Source organism: Physeter macrocephalus, chromosome 4 (genome assembly GCF_002837175.3).
Source record: "Physeter macrocephalus isolate SW-GA chromosome 4, ASM283717v5, whole genome shotgun sequence".
Classification (NCBI taxonomy): Eukaryota; Metazoa; Chordata; class Mammalia; order Artiodactyla; family Physeteridae; genus Physeter; species Physeter macrocephalus.
Window position 1 is genome coordinate 44,346,767 of NC_041217.1, and position 24,004 is coordinate 44,370,770.

The following is a 24,004-nucleotide window of genomic DNA, read 5'->3' on the forward strand; positions in this document are numbered from 1 at the left end:
CATTTCTTGCAAGGAAGTTCTACTGATGACAAATTTCAACTTTCACTTGTCCAGGAAAATATTTGCGTTTCCTTCACTTTTGAGAGATAATTTCACAGAATTCTAGGTTGCTGGGTTTTTTTTTTAACACTCCACAGTCTTGCTTGCACAGTTTCTGAGGAGAAGTCAGATGTAATTCTTATCTTTGTTACTCTATAGGTAAGGTGTTTTCTTCCCTCTAGCTTCTTTCAGGATTTTTCCCTTATCTTTGACTTTCTGTAGTTTGAATATTATATGCCTCAATACAGTTTTTTTGTTTTTTGTTTATTTGTTTTTTCATCCTGCTTGGTGTTCTCTGAGCTCCCTTGATCTGTGGTTTGGTGTCTGGCATTAATCTGAAGAAATTCTCAGTCATTATTGTTTCCAATATTCTTCTGTTTCTTTTTCTCTCCTGGTATTCTCATTGTATGTTAACAGTTGAATCTTGAACACAGAAGGTTAGGGGCACCAACCCTCCACACAGTTGAAAATCCATATATAATTATAGTTGGGCCTCCATACACACAATTCCTCCATATCCATGGTTCCTCTGTATCTGCAGTTCCACATCTACAGATTTAACCAAACTTGGATCACATAGTACTATAGTATTTACTATTGAAAAATCTGTGTATAAGTGAACCAGCATAGTTCAAACCCATGTTGTTCAGAGTCAACTGTATGTTATACCTTTTGCAGTTGTCCCACAGACCTTGGCTGTTGGTTTGTTTGGGTTTCTTTCTTCAATCTTTGCTCTTTTTGCTTTTTAAGGATTCTATTGATATATTCTCTAGCTCAGAGATTCTTTCCTCAGCTGTGTCATCTACTAATAAGCCCACCAAAGGCATTCTATTTTTTTTTTTTTTTTTTGGCTGCGTTGGGTCTTTGTTGCTGCACACGGGTTTTCTCTAGTTGCAGCAAGCAGGGGCTACTCTTCATTGTGGTGTGTGGGCTGCTCATCGCGGTGGCTTCTCTTGTTGCGGAGCATGGGCTCTAGGGCGCGCAAGCCCAGTAGTTGTGGTGCACAGGCTTAGTTGCTCTGCAGCATGTGGGATCTTCCTGGACCAGGGATCAAACCTGTGTCCCCTGCATTGGGAGGCAGATTCTTAACCACTGCGCCACCAGGGATGTCCCCAGAGGCATTCTTCATTACTGTTACAGTATTTTTTATCTTTAGCATTTCTGTTTGGTTCTTTCTTAGGATTTCCATTTCTCTTCTTACACTGCCCATCTGTTCTTGCATGGAAATACTTTATCCATTGGATCCCTTAACATATTAATCATAGTTGCTTTAAATTCCCAGTCTGATAATCCTAACATCTGCCATGTCTTGCTCTGATGCTTGCTTGATGTGTTCCTTCAAATTGTTTTTTTTGTTGTTTTTTTTTTTGCCTTCTGATATGCCTTGTAATTTTTTTCTTGATAGCCAGACATGATGAACCAGGTAAAAGAAACTGCTGTAAATAGGCTTTTAGTAAGGGGGTAGTGAGGTATGGGGAGAAGAGAAGGGCTCTGTAGTCCTGTGATTAGGTCTCAGGCTTTTAGTGAGCCTATGTCTATGGACTGTGAACTTCACAAGAGTTTCTCAGTTTTTTTCTCCCCACTTAGGTGGACAGAATGGCTAGAGAAGGCTAGTGTTAGATATTTCCCTTTCCCCAGGTCAGTTAGGCTCTGCATAACTAATCTCCCCTAAGGGAAGACCTTGTTAAGAAAAACCAACTGCTCTGGTATATTTCAAAATTGTTTTTTTTCCCTCCCCTCTACCAGAAGCATGAGAATTTTTCTCTGATATTTACTGTAGGAACCTGGTTGAGCTCCTGGAGGTAAATCTCACAATAATGTGAGGGTTCCCCTGGAGCTTTTAATTCTCAGGTTTATCCACACTGAGCCTCCAGCAATTCATCAATTATAATTCATGTTTTCCAACCCTGGCACTGGTTCCTACAGTGGTTTCTGCTCATGAGCCACTGCTCCTGTAAGCCATGATTCCCCATATTGGCCTGTTTGTCTCTCCAATCTTGGAGGCAGCAGTTTGTTCTGTGTCCTCCCCTTTCTTACAGACCCAAGAATAGTTGATTTTTCCATCTGTTGATCTCTTTACCTGTTAGGACAGAGTGGCGACTTCCAAGCTCCTTATATGCAGAACTGGAAGCCAGAAGTGAAAGGTGTGGTTTTAAGTAAAAAAAAAAAAAAAAAAATCAATCATGAATCATCCCAATAGATGCAGAAAAATAATTTAACAAGATCCAATATCCATTCATAATAAAAACCTTCAGGAGAATTCCCTGGCGGTCCAGTGGTTAGGACTCGACACTTTCACTGCCAGGGCCTGGGTTCAACCCCTGCTCAGGGAACTAAGATCCTGCAAACTGCACAGCAAAAAAAGAAAAGAAAAATGAAAAAACAAAACCAAAAAAAACCTTCAACAAATCAGGAATAGAAAAGAACATCTTTAACCTTATAAAGGACATCTATGAAAATTCTACAGCTAACAGCATATTTAATGGTGAAATATACTTTCCCACTAAGACCAAGTGCAAGATAAGACAGTACATTCTCACTACCTCTACCTGCCATTGAACTGGCAATTCTAGCCATGGCAATTTGGCAAGAAAAAGAACTAAAAGGCATCCAGATTGAAATTAAGAAGTAAAACTGTCTTTTTTCAATGGCATGAATCTTATATATAGAAAATCTGAAGGAATTCACTGAAAAAGCTACTAGAATAAACAAGTTCAGCAAGATCATAGGATACAAGAGCAATATACAAAATCAATTATATTTTTATACACTAGCAACAAACAATCCAAAAATGAAATTAAGGAAACAATTCCATTCTCAATAGCATAAAAAACAATTTAGAAATAAATTTAAAAAAAGAAAGTGCAAAACTTGGACACTGAAAACAATAAAACATTGTTGAAGAAAATTTTGAAAGATTTAAATAAAAGGAAAGATAACACGCATTCATAGATTGGAAGACAATATAATTATGAGGGCAATACTCTCCAAACTGATCTACAGATTCAAGGCAATCACTATCAAAATCCCAGCTTTTTTACAAAGATTGACCAACTGATCCTAAAATTCTTATAAAAATGCAAAAAACCAAAAAGAGTCAAAACAATCTTGAAAAAAGGACAAAGCTGACTCACCTTCCTGATTTCAAAACACACTACAAAGCTACAGTAATCAAGACAGTGTGGTATTGGTATAAGGACTGACATTTAGATCAATGAAATAGAATTGAGTCCAGAAATAAACCCAAACATCTATGGCCACTGATTTTTAAGAAAGGTAACAGACAATTCAATGGGAAAAAGATAGCCTTTTCAGTAACTGATGCTGGAACAAATGAATATCTGTATGCAAAATGATGTATCTGAATGCTTACCTCACACCGTACATAAAAATTAACTCAAGGGCTTCCCTGGTGGCGCAGTGGTTGAGAGTCTGCCTGCCGATGCAGGGGACACGGGTTCATGCCCCGGTCCGGGAAGATCCCACATGCCGCAGAGCAGCTAGGCCCGTGAGCCATGGCCGCTTAGCCTGCGTGTCCAGAGCCTGTGCTCCGCAATGGGAGAGGCCACAACAGTGAGAGGCCCGCGTACCACAAAAAAAAAAAAAAAAAAAAATTAACTCAAAATGGATTACAGATCTAAATTTAAGAGCTAAAATTATAAAATGCTTAGAAGAAAACACAGGAGTAAATCTTTGGGACCTTGAACTAAGCAATGATTTCTTAGATACAACACCCAAAGTATAAGAAACAAAAGGAAAAATTTGACAGATTGGGCTTCATCAAAATTAAAATTTGCAGTTCAAAAATAAATGAGTTCATTCCAGTATTTCCAATTCAAAGTTAATATTACAGAGTTTCTACTTAACTTACTTGATTTTATAATTGTATATCTTTTCTCTTACAATGTTAGAAATCTTGGTTTCTAACATTGTTATAATTACATATATTTTATCCTGTTATGAAGAGTGATAAAATAACAATACCAGTATTATTAAAAATAAGATAACTCAATGCAATTTAAGATTCCTTTGCTGCTCTTCTTTTCCTAGGATATAGCCCACTGATTATATACAGTCAAAATACAAGGATTTAGGGCTTCCCTGGTGGCGTAGTGGTTGAGAGTCCGCCTGCCGACGCAGGGGACGCGGGTTCGTGCCCTGGTCTGGGAAGATCCCACATGCCGCAGAGCGGCTGGGCCCGTGAGCCATGACTGCTGAGCCTGCGCGTCCGGAGCCTGTGCTCCGCAACTGGAGAGGCCACAACAGTGAGAGGCCCGCGTACCGCAGAAAAACAACAACAACAAAAAAAAATACAAGGATTTAGAGATACTAAAAATGATTGTGTGATTATGGTCTGAACGTAATATAGTTAGGCTCATTTGTTTTCAGTTTTTAAGGACTGCTTTTCTTTTTAATCTAATTTTGTTTCATAATTACATAAAACACTTATATGGTTCCAAACTGTAAACAAGGAACATTCAGATGAGTCCTAACTTTCATTCCTGTCCCCTCTACCCAGTTGGTTCCCATCATTCCATTAGAAATCACTTTTACTAGTTTTTGGTTTATCCTTGGTTTATCCTTTGGTTTATCCTTCCATTGTTTTTGTAGGGAAATATACACACATACTCATATTCCATCCCCATAGATAGCATACTATACACTCTATCTTCATCTTGCTCTTTCACATAACAATATATCCTAGAGAGAACTCCATAGCAATATTAGCTATCTTCCTCAAACCCTTTTATAATTACACAGTAGTAATTCACTGTGCAGCTATACCATAATTTATTCAACCAATCCCTCTCTGATGAGCATTTGGATTGTTTTTAGTCTTGCTATTACAAATACTGTTGGAATAAATAGCCTCGTTCCTGCTTCATTTTATATTTTTGCTAGTGAATTTTGGGGATAGAATCCCAGAAGTGGGATTACTAGTCAAAGGGTAAATCACACATAATTTTGTTAGATATTGCTAACTTCTCCATGAGGTTGTACCATCTCTAACAACATTTTACCTGTTTTCCCTTTTCCACTCTTGTCCACCTACAACTCATTCTCCATCATATCTTATAAAATCTTCTAAGATACAAACTGGATCATATAACTCTTCTGCATAAAACTTCATTGGTTCCCCATTGCATTTAGAATAAAATCCAGTCTCTTCATAGTACCTGTAAAAACTTAGATGACGTGGATCCTTCCTCTCTGTATCAGTTAGCATTAGGTTTGACTATGAGCAAGAGAACCAAAGTAACAATAGGTTAAAGAAGATAGAAGTTTACATCTCTGATACATAAGTCTGGAGAAAGAACATCCCGGCTGGCACTGGAGTTCAGCTTCAAGAAGTCCTCAGGGCACAAACTCCTTCCAGACCATGCTCTGCTGTCCCTAGGACCTGATCCTTATGCCAGTGACCTAAAAGAGCAGCTACAGTACCAGTCATTTTATGTGTTCCAAACAGCAAAACTGGAAGAAGAGTAAGGGCAAGGGGTACAGGTCTACTGTTTATTAACAAGATTCCTAGAAGCTCTACATGACACTTGCATTTTTATGCCATGGGTCAGAACTTAGTCATATGACTGTACCTACCTATGAGAAATGCTAGAAAATGTCATCTTTATTCTGGGCAACCACACGCCCAGCCAAAAATTGGGAGACATAACACGATGGAAGAAGTCTCTGCTGCACAGTCTTTTTTTTTAAATTTAATTTAATTTATTTAATTACTATTATTTTGGCCACATGGCATGTGGGATCTTAGTTCCCTCACCAGGGATCGAACCCACGACCCTGCAGTAGAAGCACAGAGTCTCAACCACTGGACCGCGAGGGAAGTCCCTGCACAATCTCTTTAGTTTCATCTCATGCTACTCCACCCTTACCATGCTCCAGCCACACAGACTTCCTTTATTCTGCAAATAAGCCAAGCTCTTACCTATCTCAAGGTCTTTGCTCTTGCAGTTTCACCTGCCTAACACATGCTTCCTCAGATCTTCAAACAGCTGGTTCCCTCTCATCATTCAGGACTCAGCTCAAATGTCACTTCCTCAGAGAGACCTTCTTTGACAACTGTATATAAAGTAGGCACTATCCCAGTCACCCTTTTTCATACTGCACTGCCTTATTTATTGCATTTATCTCCATCTGAAATTATTTATCTTTTGCCTTCCTCTACTAGAATATAATTTCCACAAGACAGGGATCTTTTTTATCTTCACTACTATATTTCTTTTTACCCAATACAATTCTGAGTAGACGGTGGGAGCTTAATTTTAGTTGAATGAATGAATGTCTGACTCCAAAGCCCATGCCTTTTTCACTACTTCTACTGTGCCTAGTATATGTGAAATAATACCCCATTCCAAAAGTTAGTCCTTGTTTTTGAATCACAGCCTATTATTTTCTTTCAAAGATTTTAAAAAACATTGTTTCGACAGTAAAACAAAATCTTCCTCTGCTCAGTGAGTAAAAAGAAGAGTTTTAGATATAACATCTTGTGCACATCTAAGTTGTGCAATTTTGTAGTTTTCATCTGCAAAATATAAGAGTTGGTTAAAATTAATTCACTTAATCTACAGATATTTAGCAAGCACTGTGCTAAAACAAAATTAGGGACATGAAAATTACATAATATAATCCCTGCCCTCAAAAGAGATTCACAGCTGCCTTTCAACTCTACGATTTGTATGATTCCATATAGTTGTTGTGTAACCTTTGTGCTAGAGAAAAAGCCTATGACTTCCCATTCCTGAGATATTTACTAAAGATCTGTCACCAAGACACTGATAAACACAAGGCTTCCTTTTAAAAGTGAATATTTAATTCAACATTGCAATAAGAATTAAACAGCATTAAAAACAGAAGCATATTAGTGGCTTAAAAAAATGTATAGTAACTTTAGTTTCCTTTGGGGAGGATTTTGATTGCTGGTTCTCTACAGCAAAATGATGCTAGGAAAATGTCTGTAGAACATAGAAATTCTCTCTGAATACAAGTCTAAAATGCTTAAAATTAGGGATTAAAGGTTTTAAAGATGCAAATCAGAAATATTCAATATTAGAGGTATCTCATTTGAATCCTAAAAATTTTGACATAATAAAACATTATATATTTTTTAGAAAGATGGCCAACAAATTAATAACTCGGCATATTGTAGAGACTGGCATCCCAGATGACCAGGACTATATTACACGAGCACCTGGCTGTGGTTCATCCACTACCACCTTCTTTGTTCTTCTAGATCCTTCTTGGCTTTCACCTGGGTAATTCCAAGGCACTGTGAGGAAAACAGATGCACAGATGCCCATTTCTCCTGCAGTCCCCCTCAGCATAGCAATCAGGCAGAGAGTCAATGAGAAAAAGGTATATAATCCATAACTTAGAGTCCCCACAAGGCCTCACTCAATTTGAAAAATTGCCAGTTCTGTCAAATATGCCAACACTCCAATAAGGTATTTATGACACAAAATCTGAAAAAAAAAAGACATTTAAAATTAAAATACAATTACTTATAGCAAAGCAGTTTGATATTTGATAAATATTCCAGGCTTATTTTAAATTCCATATCTATAAGCTAAGCTATGAATATAAACCCAAACCATTGCTGTTCTAAGTCAAATAGACTTTACTTAATAAAGATGACTGACTTTAATAAATTTACAACTATTAGTCAATGGTGCTTAGATGGAATTAGACTAGGGTTCTTATTTATCCTGGATTCCATGGATAAGCTAACTATCTGCCTAAAGAGAAGGGGGAAGAAGGAGTATCTATGAACCCCTTAGACTTATATGCAAATTGAGTGTCTACATTTTCTAGAAAGAGTTCCATAGCTTCCTTCTTCTCAAAGGGATATATGATGCCAAAGTGTCTTATAGAAACTAAGCAGAGGCAGAAACCTGGTTAATACATTAATTTCAAACTTTTGAGAGGCAATACAGTGTTGCAGTTAAAAGCATAAGCTTTTGAGTCAGATGACTGGGTTTAAATTCCAACTCCACTTATTAGCTGTGTGATCTTGAAGGAGCCTACTTATCCTCTGTGCCACAATTTCCTCTTTACAACCTATGCAAATAGGTTGTTGTGAAAACTAAATGGGACAATATGTATAAATGCTTAATAATGCTTGGCACAGTTAGTACTTGATAAATGTTAGCTTCATCATGGCACTATTTGAACCTAGGAGCCACAGTTACTGTCTTAGATCCTTACGAGAGGCCCTTAGAATAGACCAGATAAAACAGGGCCACCCTTATATTCATAGATGGTTAAGAACACATTATACAAAATAGCTTTAAAATGTAGTTTATTAATAGAATGTGAGAATATGGAAATAAAATTTTAAAATATAAGGACTTCATGAAATTGAATTCTGAGGAGCTAAAATATAAATTTCTTTCTTTATAATGTCAAAGTAAGATGGAATAGTACAGTATTTCAAATTTATTGCTGTGAACCATAGTAAGAAATAAATTTAACATCATGACCCAGTACAAGCAAATGTATATCCTTACTACATGTTATATATTCTCATTTTTATATTTTCCACTCTATTTTTCTTTTGTTTTTTAAAGCTGGTTTCTTCCCATCAAATTACTCCCTAACCTACTGCTGCATTGTGACCGCCAGTCTGAAAAGCATTAAAATAGTGCTTATAAGATAGAGTATGAACTTCTTGGAACCTAAGAGATTAAGTGTTTAAATCTTGACTCTTCCTCTTACTAAGCTATCTTGCATGGGTCACTTAAACCCATCTTGGCTTCAGCTTCCTTGTTTTAAAAATAAAATAAATGTAGATAAAAACACCTAACTATAGGGTTGTTCTAAAGATTAGAGTTAAAGTATGTTAAACTCCTAGCATAGTGCCAAGACCAATATTCACGAGTGTTCATTGTGGCTGTATTTTAATATATTTTAAATATATGAATACACTTAAATATATTTAGGTGCCTACTCTCAGTTTATTTCTTTTTTTTTCTCAGTTTATTTCTGATACTTTCTCTAACAAGGCCTTCATAGACACTAAAACAATGTCTCTATTATTTCTTTCCCAGTAGGGATAGAAAAGCCTAAAATATAAAGATGATATTTTAGTTCTGTGTTTCTACTATAATTTTCTTACCTAACACACAAAATCCTCTGTTACTCTGATAATTATTTCAAAGTTGACAAGAAAATTCTGAAAATTTCAAAGTTACTACAGAATAAGTCATATTATTACCAAAGTCTATGGGCACACAGTGTATAGTATCCTTCCACTATAAAGCTGCATATAGAAGGCTTAAGACTTTTTAGTAAACCAATTATAAAGCATAAAATAAAATCTCTCTACTGTTGTCAATTGGCAGACATCCCCAAGTGTTTCTTCAATGTGGAAAATACAATTGCCATACATTTTGAAAACTATGCAACAATAAGGAAAAATTACTTAACTAGATTTGCTCAAACTAACCTTTATTTTTCCATCAGTATGTGCTGAAGCTACAGATGTTGAAACACGAACCAATCTTGTGGCTGATAAATGAATTTTGAAATGCCTATGGAAATGTGAATACAGGCAGTCCATGAATAAGTCAACTTCCTCCTGCGTAACTTCCCCAGGTGTTTTGTGAACACTGTCCCACAAAGCTTTTGCATCTTCTGGATGTACGGCATAAGAAATATCCAGACTTTGAGGGCTACAGGGTACAGACCAAAGAAATTCAGTAGTAGCCATATAATGATCCATTTTGCATGCAGTCCACATAGCAGCCATCCAGGAAAGATTAAACGCATTGATTGCTAAGGGACGGAAATAACAGTCAAAAGTTTTCTGAAACCATGTTCCAATTATGGCTGTATTAGTCTCTGCACCATTTGCAAGGAATAAGGGTAGACAGGTGAAATCTTCTGAAACAGTCTCCAGAAGACTGTCTCCAAATATGCAGCAGAACCAACCAGTCCACAACACTTTACCTTCTCTGTGCTCAGATGGCAATTGAGATTTTGACAGAATCTATGAAGAAAAATCAAACGGGTTCATTAAATTCAAGAGTACATCTACTCCTAAAGTGCATCTTCTCAGCATTAATTAGTACATTTAAAAATAAGAAGATATGTAGTATTACCTGCCAAAAACCACAGAGGTAATAGTCTCCCTGATCATTATTAGGGTGTATCAAGTTAACTGACCTTTCTCCTAATACTCTTTATTAGGACAGACATGGTATATGGCAAGATCTTGGTGCAACCAAAATGCAAAAAGGGGTGCCAATATGGTATAACCAGGTACAGTACCCTGAAAAAAAAAAGCCTCAAAATCTCAACTTTAACTTCGTCTTCCAATGCAGGGGGTGCAGGTTTGATCCCTGGTCAGGGAGCTAAGATCCCACATGCCTCCTGGCCAAAAAAACCCAAAACATAAAACAAAAGCAATATTGTAACAAATTCAATAAAGACTTTAAAAACATGGAAAACAAAAATCTCAACTTTAGAAGGGGACTTCCCTGGTGGCGCAGTGGTTAAGAATCTGCCTGCCAATGCAGGGAACACGGGTTCGAGCACTGATCTGGGAAGATCCCACATGCCACGGAGCAACTAAGCCCATGCGCCAAAACTACTGAGCCTGCACTCTAGAGCCCACGAGCCACAACTACTGAAGCCCGCACACCTAGAGCCAGAGCTCCGCAACAAGAGAAGCCACTGCAATGTGAAGCCTGTGCACCGCAACGAAGGGTAGCCCCCGCTCACCACAACTAGAGGAAGCCCACGCGCAGCGACAGAGACCCAACGCAGACAAAAATAAATAAATAATTTTTTTTAAAAACCTTTAGAAGGGACTGTAAAAGGTCACCAAATCCAATGTGCTTGAATTATTCCACTGAGGAAGACGTCACTATTTCCTAAGGCAGCTCTGTCTATCCACTTAAAATGTTCTTTCATATGTTAGGCCCTATAGTTTCCAACCACTGGTCCTACTTTCTTCCTTACGTGCATGTAGATGAAATCTAACCTAATCTCTCTTCTACAGAAAAAGCCCTTCAAATATCTGATGATCCTTATCATATATACTGCTATGGTCAACATCTCCAGTTTCTTCAACCATTCCTTCTATGATGACATACATTCAAGTGCTCACACTATCTGGACACTCTTCTCTGAAATTCTTTGGCAAAGGAGTCATTCATAAGTGAACATAATTACTTCAAAAAGGTCTGATTACAGGACTATCACCACCTTTAACCTAGATTATACTCCTACTAATATAATCTTAATAGTAGTTTTCTGGTTTTTAGTTGACAGCTTTACATAAATTAGCCCTACATACTCATTTTTGCTATTAATAGGTAAATCCCCCCCCCAACTTACATTGAGGCAGTAAACTTATTCCTATTAAAATTTTAATCTCTTTCATTTTGGCCCATTGTGTCAATCCATTCAGATCTTTTAGAATCTTGATTATATTTTCCAGCAGATTGACTAACCCCTCAAACTTTAAATTTGTAAATTGTATAACATACCTTCCAGATATTAATAGAAGTTTTAATTAAAGTTTGACCAGGACAAGGTGAAGATCACAGCCCTATATTATATCCTTTTAGAGATGATCATTTAAACAATTATTTTTGCCATTTTTCTCCTTGTTCAAGAAGTTATAAGAGACTTTCAAATACCTTAAAGCCAGATGTATTATGTCTATCACGTTTTTATAACCTGTAAGTCCTGTAACTCTGGCAAGAAATCAGATTTAATTAGAAAACTATTAGGACACTATACTAGGAATTCAAGAGGTCATTTCTATTCCTCACAAGAATATTTGCTTGCCTGATGACATGCAAACCATGTAACTTCTTTGGGCATCAACTTCTTCAGCTTGACAGAGACTGCTAATTATCTACCCAGTATCCATTTTTCCTTCCACAGTAAAACAGTACTTTCACTTGGGGTAGCAAAGTACCCACTAAAAATTTTTTTCTAGTCTCCCTTCCATCTGGGATATAAAGAGAAGTAACTGTTGGGTGTCAGCAAGTCTCGTTAAAGATTTACTCAGTGGCAGGCATCCTGTCTGACTTTCTGATCTTCCTCCTACTTCTTGCCTTGAACTTACATATAGTATTTAGAGCTCCAGGAGCCAATTTAGATTATAGTGTGACCATAGGAGGGAAGCCATGCACCAAGGATGATAGAGGACAGAAAGAGCTTAGATTATTAATAATTTCATGAAGCATTTACCAGCCTGGAAAAGCTTACCTCTGGACACTTTCTTGGAAGACAAGTAAACCTTTATTGTCTTTAATTCACTGTTATTTAGACATTCTGTTAAATGCAGCTGAACCTAATCCCAGTAATCCTGAGATCCTTGCCAATACTATGATCTATACCAGGGGTCAGCAAACCTTTTCTGCAGAGGGCCAGATAGTAAATATTTTAGGCTTTGCAAGCCATGTGGTCTCTGTAGCAACTATAACTCTGCTGTTGTAACACAAAAACAGCCATAGACGATATGTAAACAAATGAAAGGGGCTCTATTCCAATAAAATGTTATTTACAAAGCCAAGCAGCAGGCCATAGTTTGCTAACCCCTGATCTATACAAATAAACAAAATTTCAACTGTTTCAGAATTTATCAATGACTAAAATGAGTTAATTTAGCAGAACCAGAAGAAGCAGGCATAAATAATAAAATAAATCTGGTTTCTTAATAAATCAAAGGACAGTCATATTACTTTTATATACTACATATAGGAAGGAATGTAAAATGTTACATTTCTGAGAGTAACTTGGTGTGATATATCACAAAATGTAACAATGTTACTTTTTTGCTAAAATTCTACTTCTAGGATTTTAATCCCACTAAAAACCATAGAATTATACAGATAAATTTACAAAAACGTAAAATTTACATTCACATTTAGTTACTTAAATGACATGAGTAACTATCTACAGCACTGATTATTAGTAAAAAAGCCATAATGCAGAAGTATGGGCAATATGATCACAATTTTAATAGATACAGACAGCCAAATAGATATATCTAGGTTCATGATGGAGTCTGTAATTTTCTTATAATGTCTTTGTCTAGTTTTGGTATTATGGTAATACTGGGCTCATAGGATGAATTAGGAAGTATTCCCTCTGCTTCTATCTCTGAAAGAAACTGTAGAGAAGTGGTATAATTTCTTCCCTAAACGTTTGGTGGAATTCACTAGTGAACCCATCTGGACCTGTTGCTTTCTATTTTGGAAGGTTATTAATTATTCATTCAATTTTTAAAATAGGACTAGGCCTATTCAGATTGTCTACTGACAAATAGATGTATACCAAAATGTTAAACTGTGGTTTTTAAGTTTCTTTGTTTTTTTTTAACCTTTAAAATATTTATTTATTGGAAAGGTACTAGTCTCATATAGTACAAAATTCAAATTAGAAATGTACACTTTGAAAAGTTAGTCTACCAGCTACCTCTGTCTACCTGCCTCCCCCAACTCAGTTCTTGCCCCCAGAGCCCAGTTACCAGTGTTTCGTGTATCTTTCTGGAACTGCTCAATGCATATGCACAATGCATAGCTTTTAATTTGTTTTTAAGAAAATGTACAACAAAATCTTCTGTTACATGCAGAGTTTAAGTGTTTTTGCAAATACATGTATTATTTTTTCTTCTTTTATGGCCCCTGGCTAACATGTCTTGTTCAGGAAAGCCGTTCATACTCCAAGATTGAAAACAATTTTCCTATATTTACTTCTAATACTTTTCTATTTTGGTTTTAAATTGACATCTTTAAACCAACTGGGTTTTTATATTTGAACAGAGTCTGATATAGGTGGGGATCTAATTTTATTTTCTTTGAAGTATGGCTACCGAATTACTTCAATACCATTTAATCCAGCCTTTCCAATGGATCCAAATCATTTAATATCCAGGTCCCAAATCTCCAGCATCAGTAACAACCACTGAGAATAGCTTCATCCCACAAGTCCCACTCCTGGGTGCTATGTTTGCCAGGATGCTTCTTCTCTCTACTGGACCTTCTTCCCTCCTTCATGGTGTCCCAATCATGGGTGCTCTTCTTTCTGTACTTGGACTTCTCTGTGCTTCCTGGCGCCACTTTGGCCTTCCTCCTGTTCTCTTTGTGGGAATCTTCATCCTCTTCATCCCTGTGGTGCTTCCTCTTCCACGATACCTGCTCCTCATTGCCATGTCCTCCTCCTCCCTTCTCCCTGGAACTTCCCGTCCAGCCTCTATCTGGATCTCCTGCCTGATGGACACTGGTGTGGTCCTCTGAGAAGCAGCTGGCCTCTTCTCTGTGTTGTGCTGTGTGGGGGCCAGTGGTCATTCCTTGCACAGGTGGGCTTGGAAACCACCGGTTATTGAAGAAATGGTCATGTTTTTTCTGACAGTGATTTACAGGTTCCAGTCTTTGCCAGAAGTGATGAATATTGGACAGTGTGAGTAAGTGGCTTTCCACTGTTTTTGGCCTTTTGTAGGAACTGGGGGACTTGTGGGGCCTCCTGAAGGGGAATCTCTTTTCCAGCATTGGAGGTCTGGTTGCAGTGTGGTCCTTTTCTCTGTACACAGAGTCTTCTGTCCCCTTTCTAAAGCAAACCTCTGGTTGTAATCCTCTGGGGCTCTTTGCTTTCTAATATAATCCTGAAGTTCATGTTGAAAAGAGTCATAAATCTTAGAATTTTCCATTATATTGACTATGGATGAAACTCTGGAGTCACCACCATGCACTAGTTTACTAAGAGAAATTTCCACAAACAGATGGAGCCTCACTTCCTCAAGCCTACAAGTCTTTGGGGTTGTGGAAGTAGAATATCTGTGGGCCCACAGAGAGCAGAGGTTCGCCTGCCAGGGAGGGAGGGAGGAAGGAAGGAAGGAGCCCTAGCTAGGGGTAGGTTTTACTCAGCTCCAGGAGAAGAATCCCAACTTCTTTGCAGCTCAAGCTTCTCTCTTTCTTTGTACTTTTATGTATTTTCTAAGTTTTCTAAAATAAACATGATTATATCGTAAAAGGAAAAAACCTTTTTTAAGTTGGTCATATCTAATTACTATAATTTGGTCAAACAAGACATAAAATACGTTATAAATCACAAGCTTAAGAATTTTAAAAACAGTAAGAAAATATCACAGTTTCTAAACCAAGACAATGCACATTCTTTTCTCCTAGGAAGCAAGTACTGCTTATATGATATACCTGGACAAGAAATGCTTCAGGGTCTCTCTGTGTTCCTTTCATTCCCAGGAGAGTAGAGAAAATCACTTTGATGTTGAAGTCATCTCCCACTTCCACAGCAAGTCCTTTTTGCTTTTCAGCAGCAATAAATGCATTCAGAAGTTTAGAATACTCTTTGAAATTAGTATAGGAGAATTTATATAAGGGAGTTAAACTATATAAAGTCCATTGTTTATGCAAAAGGAATGCAAACTTTTGAGGATCAACATCTTCCTAAAAAAAATCAAGACAAAGGAAGTTTAAGAATTAGGAAACATTAGTAACTAAGAACTTAATCACAGTATCTTAAATATTTAAAACAAAGCCATTACTGGGTACCTGATCTTTGCATTTGCTGTACTTTCCCTTTGGAATGTTCTTCCCAGGGTGTTCACATGGCATGTTCCTTTCCTTCATTCAGGTCTCTGCCCAAATGTCACTCAAGAGGCCACCCTATCTAAAGTAGCACCTGCACCCATTCCAGCTTTGTCATTCTATATCTCCTTAACATACTTTATTTCTTTCACAGCACTTATTACTATCTGACATTAGGTACTTGTCTGATTTTTACTGTCTTCACTACTAGAGTATGAGTTTGATGAGAACAGGAATTTTGCCTATTTTATTCACTACTATATCTCTAGCACCTAGAACAATGTCATCTAGAACAGCTGTTCAATAAATATTTATTGGATGAACAGTTATATTTGACTTTTAGAAACTTCAAATTATAGAGTTTAAAAATAGTCACCACTGTATTCCTGGAGCATCTAATTTGATTGGTTTTAATTAAGTAATTTCTAAAATTGTTGGCAGTAAATTCACTTCATCACTCTAATTCAGTAGATTAAATAAAAAGATACATGGGAGTATTTTGGCCAGGCTCTATTAGAATCACAGGGACCACTAAAAACAAAACACTTCATTTGTATTGGCACTATGGCAGTGCTGAGGGTCTTCACATACACCCCCACATAAGCTCCTAGTTTTATCCTGAATTGAACTTTTCTATAGAATCCATACTTCCACAGTCCCAAATATCTTTTGGAACTTTCACCACAGTTGTCCACTTGACAAAAATATTTGTTCTGACTAGAGTACTCATGGAAAAGTTGTAAACTTTTTTCTTATTACTATCAAAAGATTTGGGGAAAAAAAAGTGCGGTCCAATGGTTAGGACTTGGCACTTTCACTGCCAGTGCCCAGGTTCAGACCCTGGTGGGGAACTAAGATCCCTTAGGCCGCGTGGTGTGGCCAAAAAAAAAAAAAAAGATCTGGCAAAATTATTTGTATCATAGAGAAAAGGAAACACTGAACTGGACACTCCAGTCTTTTTTTTTTTTTTTACTGGTGCAATGTTTGTTTTTTTTTTTTTTTTAGTTTTTAATTTATATACAAAGATTTGGGGAAAAAAAAGTGCGGTCCAATGGTTAGGACTTGGCACTTTCACTGCCAGTGCCCAGGTTCAGACCCTGGTGGGGAACTAAGATCCCTTAGGCCGCGTGGTGTGGCCAAAAAAAAAAAAAAAGATCTGGCAAAATTATTTGTATCATAGAGAAAAGGAAACACTGAACTGGACACTCCAGTCTTTTTTTTTTTTTTACTGGTGCAATGTTTGTTTTTTTTATTTTTCTAGTCTTTAATTTATATACAATCTCTGTTTTCTGGTTAAGAACCATAACTTTCATTACCAGGACTAGTAATTTTTCTTTTTCTTTTTTTTAAAATTTATTTATTTTATTTACATTTTATTTTCGGCTGTGTTGGGTCTTTGTTGCTGCACGCGGGCTTTCTCTAGTTGGTGCGGGTGGGGGCTATTCTTTGTTGTGGTGCGCGGGCTTCCCATTGCGGTGGCTTCTCTTGTTGCTGAGCGCGGGCTCTAGGCGTATGGGCTTCAGAAGTTGTGGCTCACAGGCTCTAGAGCTCAGGCTCCGTAGTTGCGGCGCACGGGCTTAGCTGCTCTGCGGCATGTGGGATCTTCCCAGACCAGGGCTCGAACCTGTGTCCCCTGCATTGGCAGGCGGATTCTTAACCACTGCACCACCAGGGAAGCCCTAGTAATTTTTCTTTAAAAAAGTTTTCACAAAAAAGCAAAAATTTTCTCAATGCCAAAAGATACTAGAACCACAACACAGACAAGAAAAAGTTAAAAGGAAGGTGTGGGTGACTGATCAGCCAGGTTCCTTGCTAAGTGACTCAAAAGCATCCATCAAACTTGTATTGATGGCACTTCCCTGGTGGTGCAATGGTTAAGAATCCACCTGCCAATGCAGGGGACACGGGTTCGAGCCCTGGTCTAGGAAGATCCCACATGCCGTGGAGCAACTAATCCCGTGTGCCACAACTACTGAGCCTGCGCTCTAGAGCCCTCAAGCCACAACTACTGAAACCCGAGTGCCCAGAGCCCTGGAGCCACAACTACTGAAGCCCACGCGCCTAGAGCCCGTGCTCTGCAACAAGGAAGAGTAGTCCCCACTCTCTGCAACTAGAGAAAGCCCTCGCACAACAATGAAGACCCAACGCTGCCATAAATAAATAATTAAATAAATTTATAAAACAACAAAAAAACTTGTATTGACTGGGGCTTTATTTCATAGTTCAGTAAAATTACAAATTACTAATGTCATACACAGGGTTTTTTTATGAATGATCAAAACAGAGCATGTTGCCACCAGACAAATCTGGAACAATATAAACACAAAAATAATCTAGTAAGGAATTAGAAAAATTTTTAAAACAGGAATTCATGAACCTGTACTGATAAATAGATAAATAAATGGAATAGAAATAAGAAGGGCCTAAAATAGAATGCCAAAGGCTGGTTGGTAAATATGGAGCAAATAGAGATGGAAAACCATTATTTTTCAACCATCACCATAAAGATGGGATTAGGCAAAAAATATCAATGGATGAAGGATGTTAAGTGTGAGGCAAAATTTTGATGAGGCACAGGATATTTGTATTATCTTAAAGTATCTCCCCACAGACCACTTATTAGTTGCAGGGGGGAATAAAGCAGTAATTATTGGGCAACAAGTTGACAAGATGATCAAAATTAACATCACCTATGTGCTACCAGATGTTATTCCCCAAAAGGATACAACATGACCTATACAGTATTCCAGCCAGCGATACATAATTTCAATCTAATCTTGAGAAAACATCAGACAAATACAAAATGAGGAATATTCTATTTAAAAAGGGAAGAGGAGGAAACATATTCTTCAAAAATGTCAATGTCATAAAAGACAAAGAATATTGTGGAAACGTCCCAAATTAAAGGAGGTTAAGGACGGAACTAGAGGATGTCATACTAAATGAAGTCAGACAGAGAAAGAGAAATACGATATCCCTTATATGCAGAATCTAAAAAGAAATGATACAAATGAGCTTATTTACAAAACAGAAACAGACTCACAGACTTAAGAGAAGGAACTTATGGTTACCAGGGGGGGAAGGGATAGTTAGGGAGTTTGGTATCGACATGTACACACTGCTATATTTAAAATGGATAACCAACAAGGACCTACTATATAGCACAGGGAACTCTGCTCAATGTTATGTGGCAGCCTGGATGGGAGGGGAGTTTGGGGGAGAATGGATACATGTATATGTATGGCTGAATCCCTTTGCTGTGCACCTGAAACAATCACACATTGTTAATCGGCTATATCCAATATAAAACAAAAAGTTTAAAAAAAAAATCAACCAAAAAAAACAAAAACTGTCACCATTGGAGAATGCTAGGAAACCAAGCCCTAGCATTATTTTGAAAGCTAGTAAATAAAGAGAAAGAATTTTTTTTAAAAAAAAGAGGTTAAAAAACATATGGTACTGATAGTGTGAATAATTACTATAGCTGTTTCTCATTTATTTTATTACCACAGTGAGTAAAAATATACTAAAAATACTATAAATAGTAACAACAATTGAAATGTTTCATTCACAGACATTCTCAATTATTAGTAACACAAAGGAACACAAAGAGCATACCTGCAGTTGTGAACACTGGGGAATTTTCCTTCGAGGTGGAGTCGGGATAAATGAAGTCTGCTTTCTGACTGATTCTAATCGTTTTTGCAGAGGGGTGGCACCTATAAAGTAATCTTTAAGCCTTGAGGATGCACACTGTCTAGGAGTCGATTCTGGTACATCATAAGAATCCATGGTCTACATAAAAAGAAATAAAACCAGAGTTCCAAACACTAAAAAGTTAATTCATGCTCATAGTTTCACTGATTCCTCTATCTACTATAAAGGAATTCTTTCTCCCTCCTACTTCCTGCCCCATTTTGACTTTTTAATCAAATCCTATATTTCTCATTGGCTATAGGCTATTTTTATGAACACCTTACAGATAGCTCAAACATAGTTAGGTTCAAAACTAAATACAACTCCTTCTGTCCTTCCAAGAGCTAGCTGGTCCATTTTCAAATTCCTGTCAATTTTCTAAGTTAATTTAAATTTATTTAAGTAGTCTCTCACTTTCATTTTTTAACATACAATCATTAAGCACATTCTTTTGAATTTTTCCTTCCTCAGTCTCTCCATCCATTCCCAAAGCTACTTCCTTAGCCAGGTCTTATTACCACAACTAAACGTTCCATATCTGAGGGTAATCCATTTTTTAGAAATGGTACTTTATTATTAGTCACCTGTGCAAAAAACTTTACAGCGATGAGATAAATTCTACTCTTCTGCTGTGTATTCATAACTCATAATTCAGCTTGTCTTTATCCTACTTCTCCTAGACATAAACACATTCTTGTCTTCATGTGTTTGCTTATCAACTGTATTCCCTATCTCAAGTGTTCTTTCTCCATTCCACCTCCATTAAAACCATGTGTGAATTTGATCCCCTTTCAAATAGTAGGGTTTTGTTAACCTTTTTCCCCCCAGAATACCTATGTTACACACTTCCGTCTGGGTCTGTTTCAGTGGCTCATTCTGGGAAGCAGAGTGTGTGTGTGTGTGTGTGTGTGTATGTGTGTGTGTGTGTGTGTGTGTACAGAATGAGATGCAGAGTGTGTGTGTGTGTGTGTGTGTGTGTGTGTGTGTGTGTGTGTGTGTACAGAATGAGATCCTCAGGTGTAAATATTTTGAAAAAGTCCAAAAGCCCTCTAAATGAGTCTAACAAAATCCCTCGAGAATATTCTACAAAATCTTTGGAGATTAATAATACACCAGCCCCCACAGCTCTCTTCAATCACCTAGTCTCTACCACTCATTTTGGCCCGAATTCATCTACTTCCTTGTACTATTTTTTTGGTGTGCATTTCTTCTCTTCCCAGCAAAACAAAACTACTTTGACTGAAATCATGCTCTTTGTATTTCTCTTGTATAATTACCCTAGTATAATGCTGAATGCTGTTTAATTGTTAAGCAAGTATTAGTTTAATTGAACAGAAGTATTTCATGGAACTCCAAAATTGAAAGGAATTATGATTTAAAAGTTATAAAAATTACTCCCAAGTAGTGGCACAGTTACCCTTTCAAAAATTTTTTTTACAAATGAAGAGCTTTGTTTATTAGTATATTTAAATTTCATCATGTCAAAGTATGACACACTCTATATCTTGCACAAAACTCCATAAATTAAATATATAGTTCTCAAAACTCAGATAATGCCCAGAGAAAGATCATATACCATACAACTTAAATAGCAGCTACTCTAAAGCAGTCTGGCTTTAAATGCGTACAGAACTGTCTATTCAAAATGGAATTTTAATCAGTCCCATCTACATTGAATGTTTCTTTCAAATCTGTTATTTGGAATAACTGCTAACATTTATTGAGTATTCATCATGCGCCAGGTAACTTTCTAAGCCTTTTAACAAATATTGCCTCATTTAATCCTCAAACAACTGTATGAGGTGGGTTATTATATTCCCAGTTAACAGATAGGAAGATAAAGAAATTAAATAACTTGCCAAAGTCACACAGCTAAAAATTCCAGAGCCAGAATTTGAACCGAGACAGTCTAACACCAGAGTGGGTGCTCTTACCTCCTTCTTGCACACTGCCTTTCAATAGGGATCAATTTCAAGGCAAAATAAGCCCTACTAAATTTGACCCCTTAAAAGAGAAATTCTATGAATTCCAAAAGGATTTTAAAGTCTATCTAGGTGAGAGAAAGACTACTAGCTCTGAAAGGACTGGTTTTGAGAAAACATTTCCCTTGAGTAATTTAATACTGCAGTAATGTGAAATAGCCCAATCCATGCATTAAAGATTAGAAAATGGTTTATACCTATTTTACTTTCTCACTCCATACTCAATAATGTGTAATTTTGCCCTGCCAGATAATTAAGAGGTTAAAAACATAGCCTGACTTAATATTTTACTGTCCCAATATTCTTCCCTCCAACTGTAAGGAAAGAGGTCCTCTTACTTGCTTTCTAAAGTCAATCCATCAACCAACATTCTAGATCTCCATGTCCCTTCACATTTCCCTTGGGCACCATCTCCCATGTTTATTTCAAACCTCTATCATCTCTAATCTCTACTTCACAGGATACTTTTCTTCCACTGCCAAGCATATTCTTGTATTCCTAACACTAAAAATTTTTTGTTTAAATCCTATTCGTCTCATGCGTTTTGAGACCAATTTCCTGGAAATATGGTATACAACTATTGCCTCCACTTACTAATAAATATTTTATTGGAAATCTTCAGCAGCCTCTCTTATGAATCCATCACTATAAATACACGGCACTTTTGAAGATTACCAATATTTGTGCGAAAACCATGGCCAAATACTTGGTTCATCAAGTTTGCTCATCCTTACTCCTCTAAACTTTCTGTTACCTTGTTTTTTTCAGACACTCAATTATTTCTCCTTCTTGTTTCTTATGGTTCCTTCTGATTCATTTGCTGATTCCTATCCTTCCTCCAGTCCCAACAGTGCGTGTCTCCCCAGACTCTGAAATCACTCATTCTCCATATGATAACATTCATTCTACATATGACTCCTAAATCTCTATTTTCAGACCTTTGCACCTGCATTTCCAATTTCCTGTAAAACATTAAACTTTTGTGTCCTCAAACTCATTAAGTTCAAAGCTAAACATTATTTCACACCAATCTTTCCTTTCCAACTACCCTGTTTCTCAGTAATAATTCCACTCTTCCTTCTCATTTTCCTCCTTGCCCCTTAAAATACTCCTTAGTCATCTTTTACTCTTCCCTCAACTTCACATTTACATCCGAATTAGCATCAAATACTGACATATTTCTTAAAAGCATACATACTAGCCCTCTCAGATTTGGCCTTCACTTGCATTCTTAATTATAGCCACTTATCTTATTCCCAGTCTTAACCCCTTTCCCCAATCCATGACTAGTTTCTCCACAGACACCACTTTTATCTTGTCATTACCTTGCTTAAGATCCCATAACAATTCCCACACATCTTCTAAATAAATAAAGCCAAAACTTCTCTGCCTGGGTTTCAAGGCACCTGATCATATTATCTGATCCTATCCAGGTTCATTTTCTACTACTTCAGTTCTTACCCCAAGATCCATGGACAAAGGGTCTTTCCAAAATCTAAAAGCCCTCCAATGTTGGATGCAAAATGGTGTATGCGTGCGTATTTGGTGGGAGAAGGGGGTGAAGAAAGGTCCAGTTGATGATTCTTTATACGGTTAAGAGCCACTGCCCTACACCCAAACATGCACCCCTTCCCCTAGGCTGCTCATCACCCTCCTGCTCTTCATGCCTGTCATGTTTGCCTCTGCTCCCGGACTTTTTTATTTAACCTATTGCCAATTAAGACTACTTCTCTACACCCATTTGTCTGACTAAATCCAATCTATCCTTCAAGTTTCATCTCCTCAGGAAAAGCTTCCAAGTATCCACAGAGCTAGCTCTCCGGCCAATTCCTCTTGCACTTGCAGTTCAGAACACACAATTACAACTCAGTTGTTTTTCTTGTGCTAAGTCCGTGAAGGAAGGGACCCTGACTTAAATCACTTTTGTACATTGTCACCTAAAGCCAATGCTAAGCAAGTCGTGTGAAAACACATCTGAACCCCCAAGTATTGTAAAGATAACAACCACACAACAGGACAAAACACAAAGTTTACTGCCACGCCCGGACCAATAACAAAGCATCTTACCAATAAAATGCCGTGATGACGCTGTCAACCATTCCCTTCACGAATCATTCTTCAAGTCTGGATCCAAAACTACGTCGAAACTGAAATCCCCTGAAGTAAAACAGCCGCCAAAATGACAGCGAAGAGTAAGTCCGGAGGAACCCCTGGCGCTCCCAAATTCCCTCTCGCTCCACCACAGGTGGGTTCACGACGGACGCAAACGGACCCAGTAAGGAGACCTCCGCTCCCGCAGGCGCCAGCCGAGCCCGACACTTCACGCCGGGAGGGACATTTCCGCTGACTCAGCCACCCAGCTCCGCGACCCTCGCTCCTGCGGAGTCTGCTTCAGCCCACAGAGGGAAAGGGCAAGGGACAGTGTGTCCCAACTCGCCCCTCTCCAACTGAGCCCTCAGGGGCCAACGCCAGCTCCAAAATCCCGCCGTTGAGAAGCAGCAACTTTGCGTTCAGCCGCCTCCTCAGTTTAAAATCGTTTCCCGACTCGCTCTGCGGCAGGACGCTGGGCGCCTCCATGGCGCCGATTCCAAGTCAGTGAAGCAACTACGGTTGCCATTTTAACTGAGGGCACGGGAGAGCTCTAACCATTATCGTCTACTTTCCTAATCGCGGGGTGTTAATCTTCCGCGCTTTTCTACCGGTGCTAAGCGG

General features: G+C 37.8%; 1 protein-coding gene across 2 annotated transcripts; it reads right to left on the reverse strand.

Moving 5' to 3' along the window:
* Positions 1-7,164: 7,164 nt before the first annotated feature.
* CENPL (centromere protein L) lies at positions 7,165-23,825 on the reverse strand. 2 transcript variants are annotated; one of them, XM_055083934.1, is made up of 6 exons: positions 23,565-23,825; positions 23,360-23,449; positions 19,233-19,409; positions 15,222-15,473; positions 9,497-10,039; positions 7,165-7,514 (listed from the first exon to the last, which is right to left on the reverse strand). In XM_055083934.1, the coding sequence occupies exons 3-6, from the start codon at positions 19,404-19,406 to the stop codon at positions 7,443-7,445; spliced, it is 1,041 nt and encodes a 346-aa protein (XP_054939909.1). In that variant the 5' UTR covers positions 19,407-19,409; positions 23,360-23,449; positions 23,565-23,825; the 3' UTR covers positions 7,165-7,442. The 2 variants fall into 2 exon arrangements, with proteins under 2 accessions (XP_054939909.1, XP_007116234.1); XM_007116172.3 differs by having other exon boundaries at positions 23,360-23,825.
* Between the last annotated feature and the right edge of the window lie 179 nt (positions 23,826-24,004).

Coding starts and splice junctions, on each gene's coding strand:
- CENPL (XM_055083934.1), bottom strand. CDS start 19,406: ATGGATTCTTATGATGTACCAGAATCGACTCCTAGACAGTGTGCATCC. Junction 15,474..19,232: donor CCCAGTGTTCACAACTGCAG/GTATGCTCTTTG, acceptor GATTTTTTTTAG/GAAGATGTTGATCCTCAAAA. Junction 10,040..15,221: donor CTGAAGCATTTCTTGTCCAG/GTATATCATATA, acceptor TTTTCTTCATAG/ATTCTGTCAAAATCTCAATT.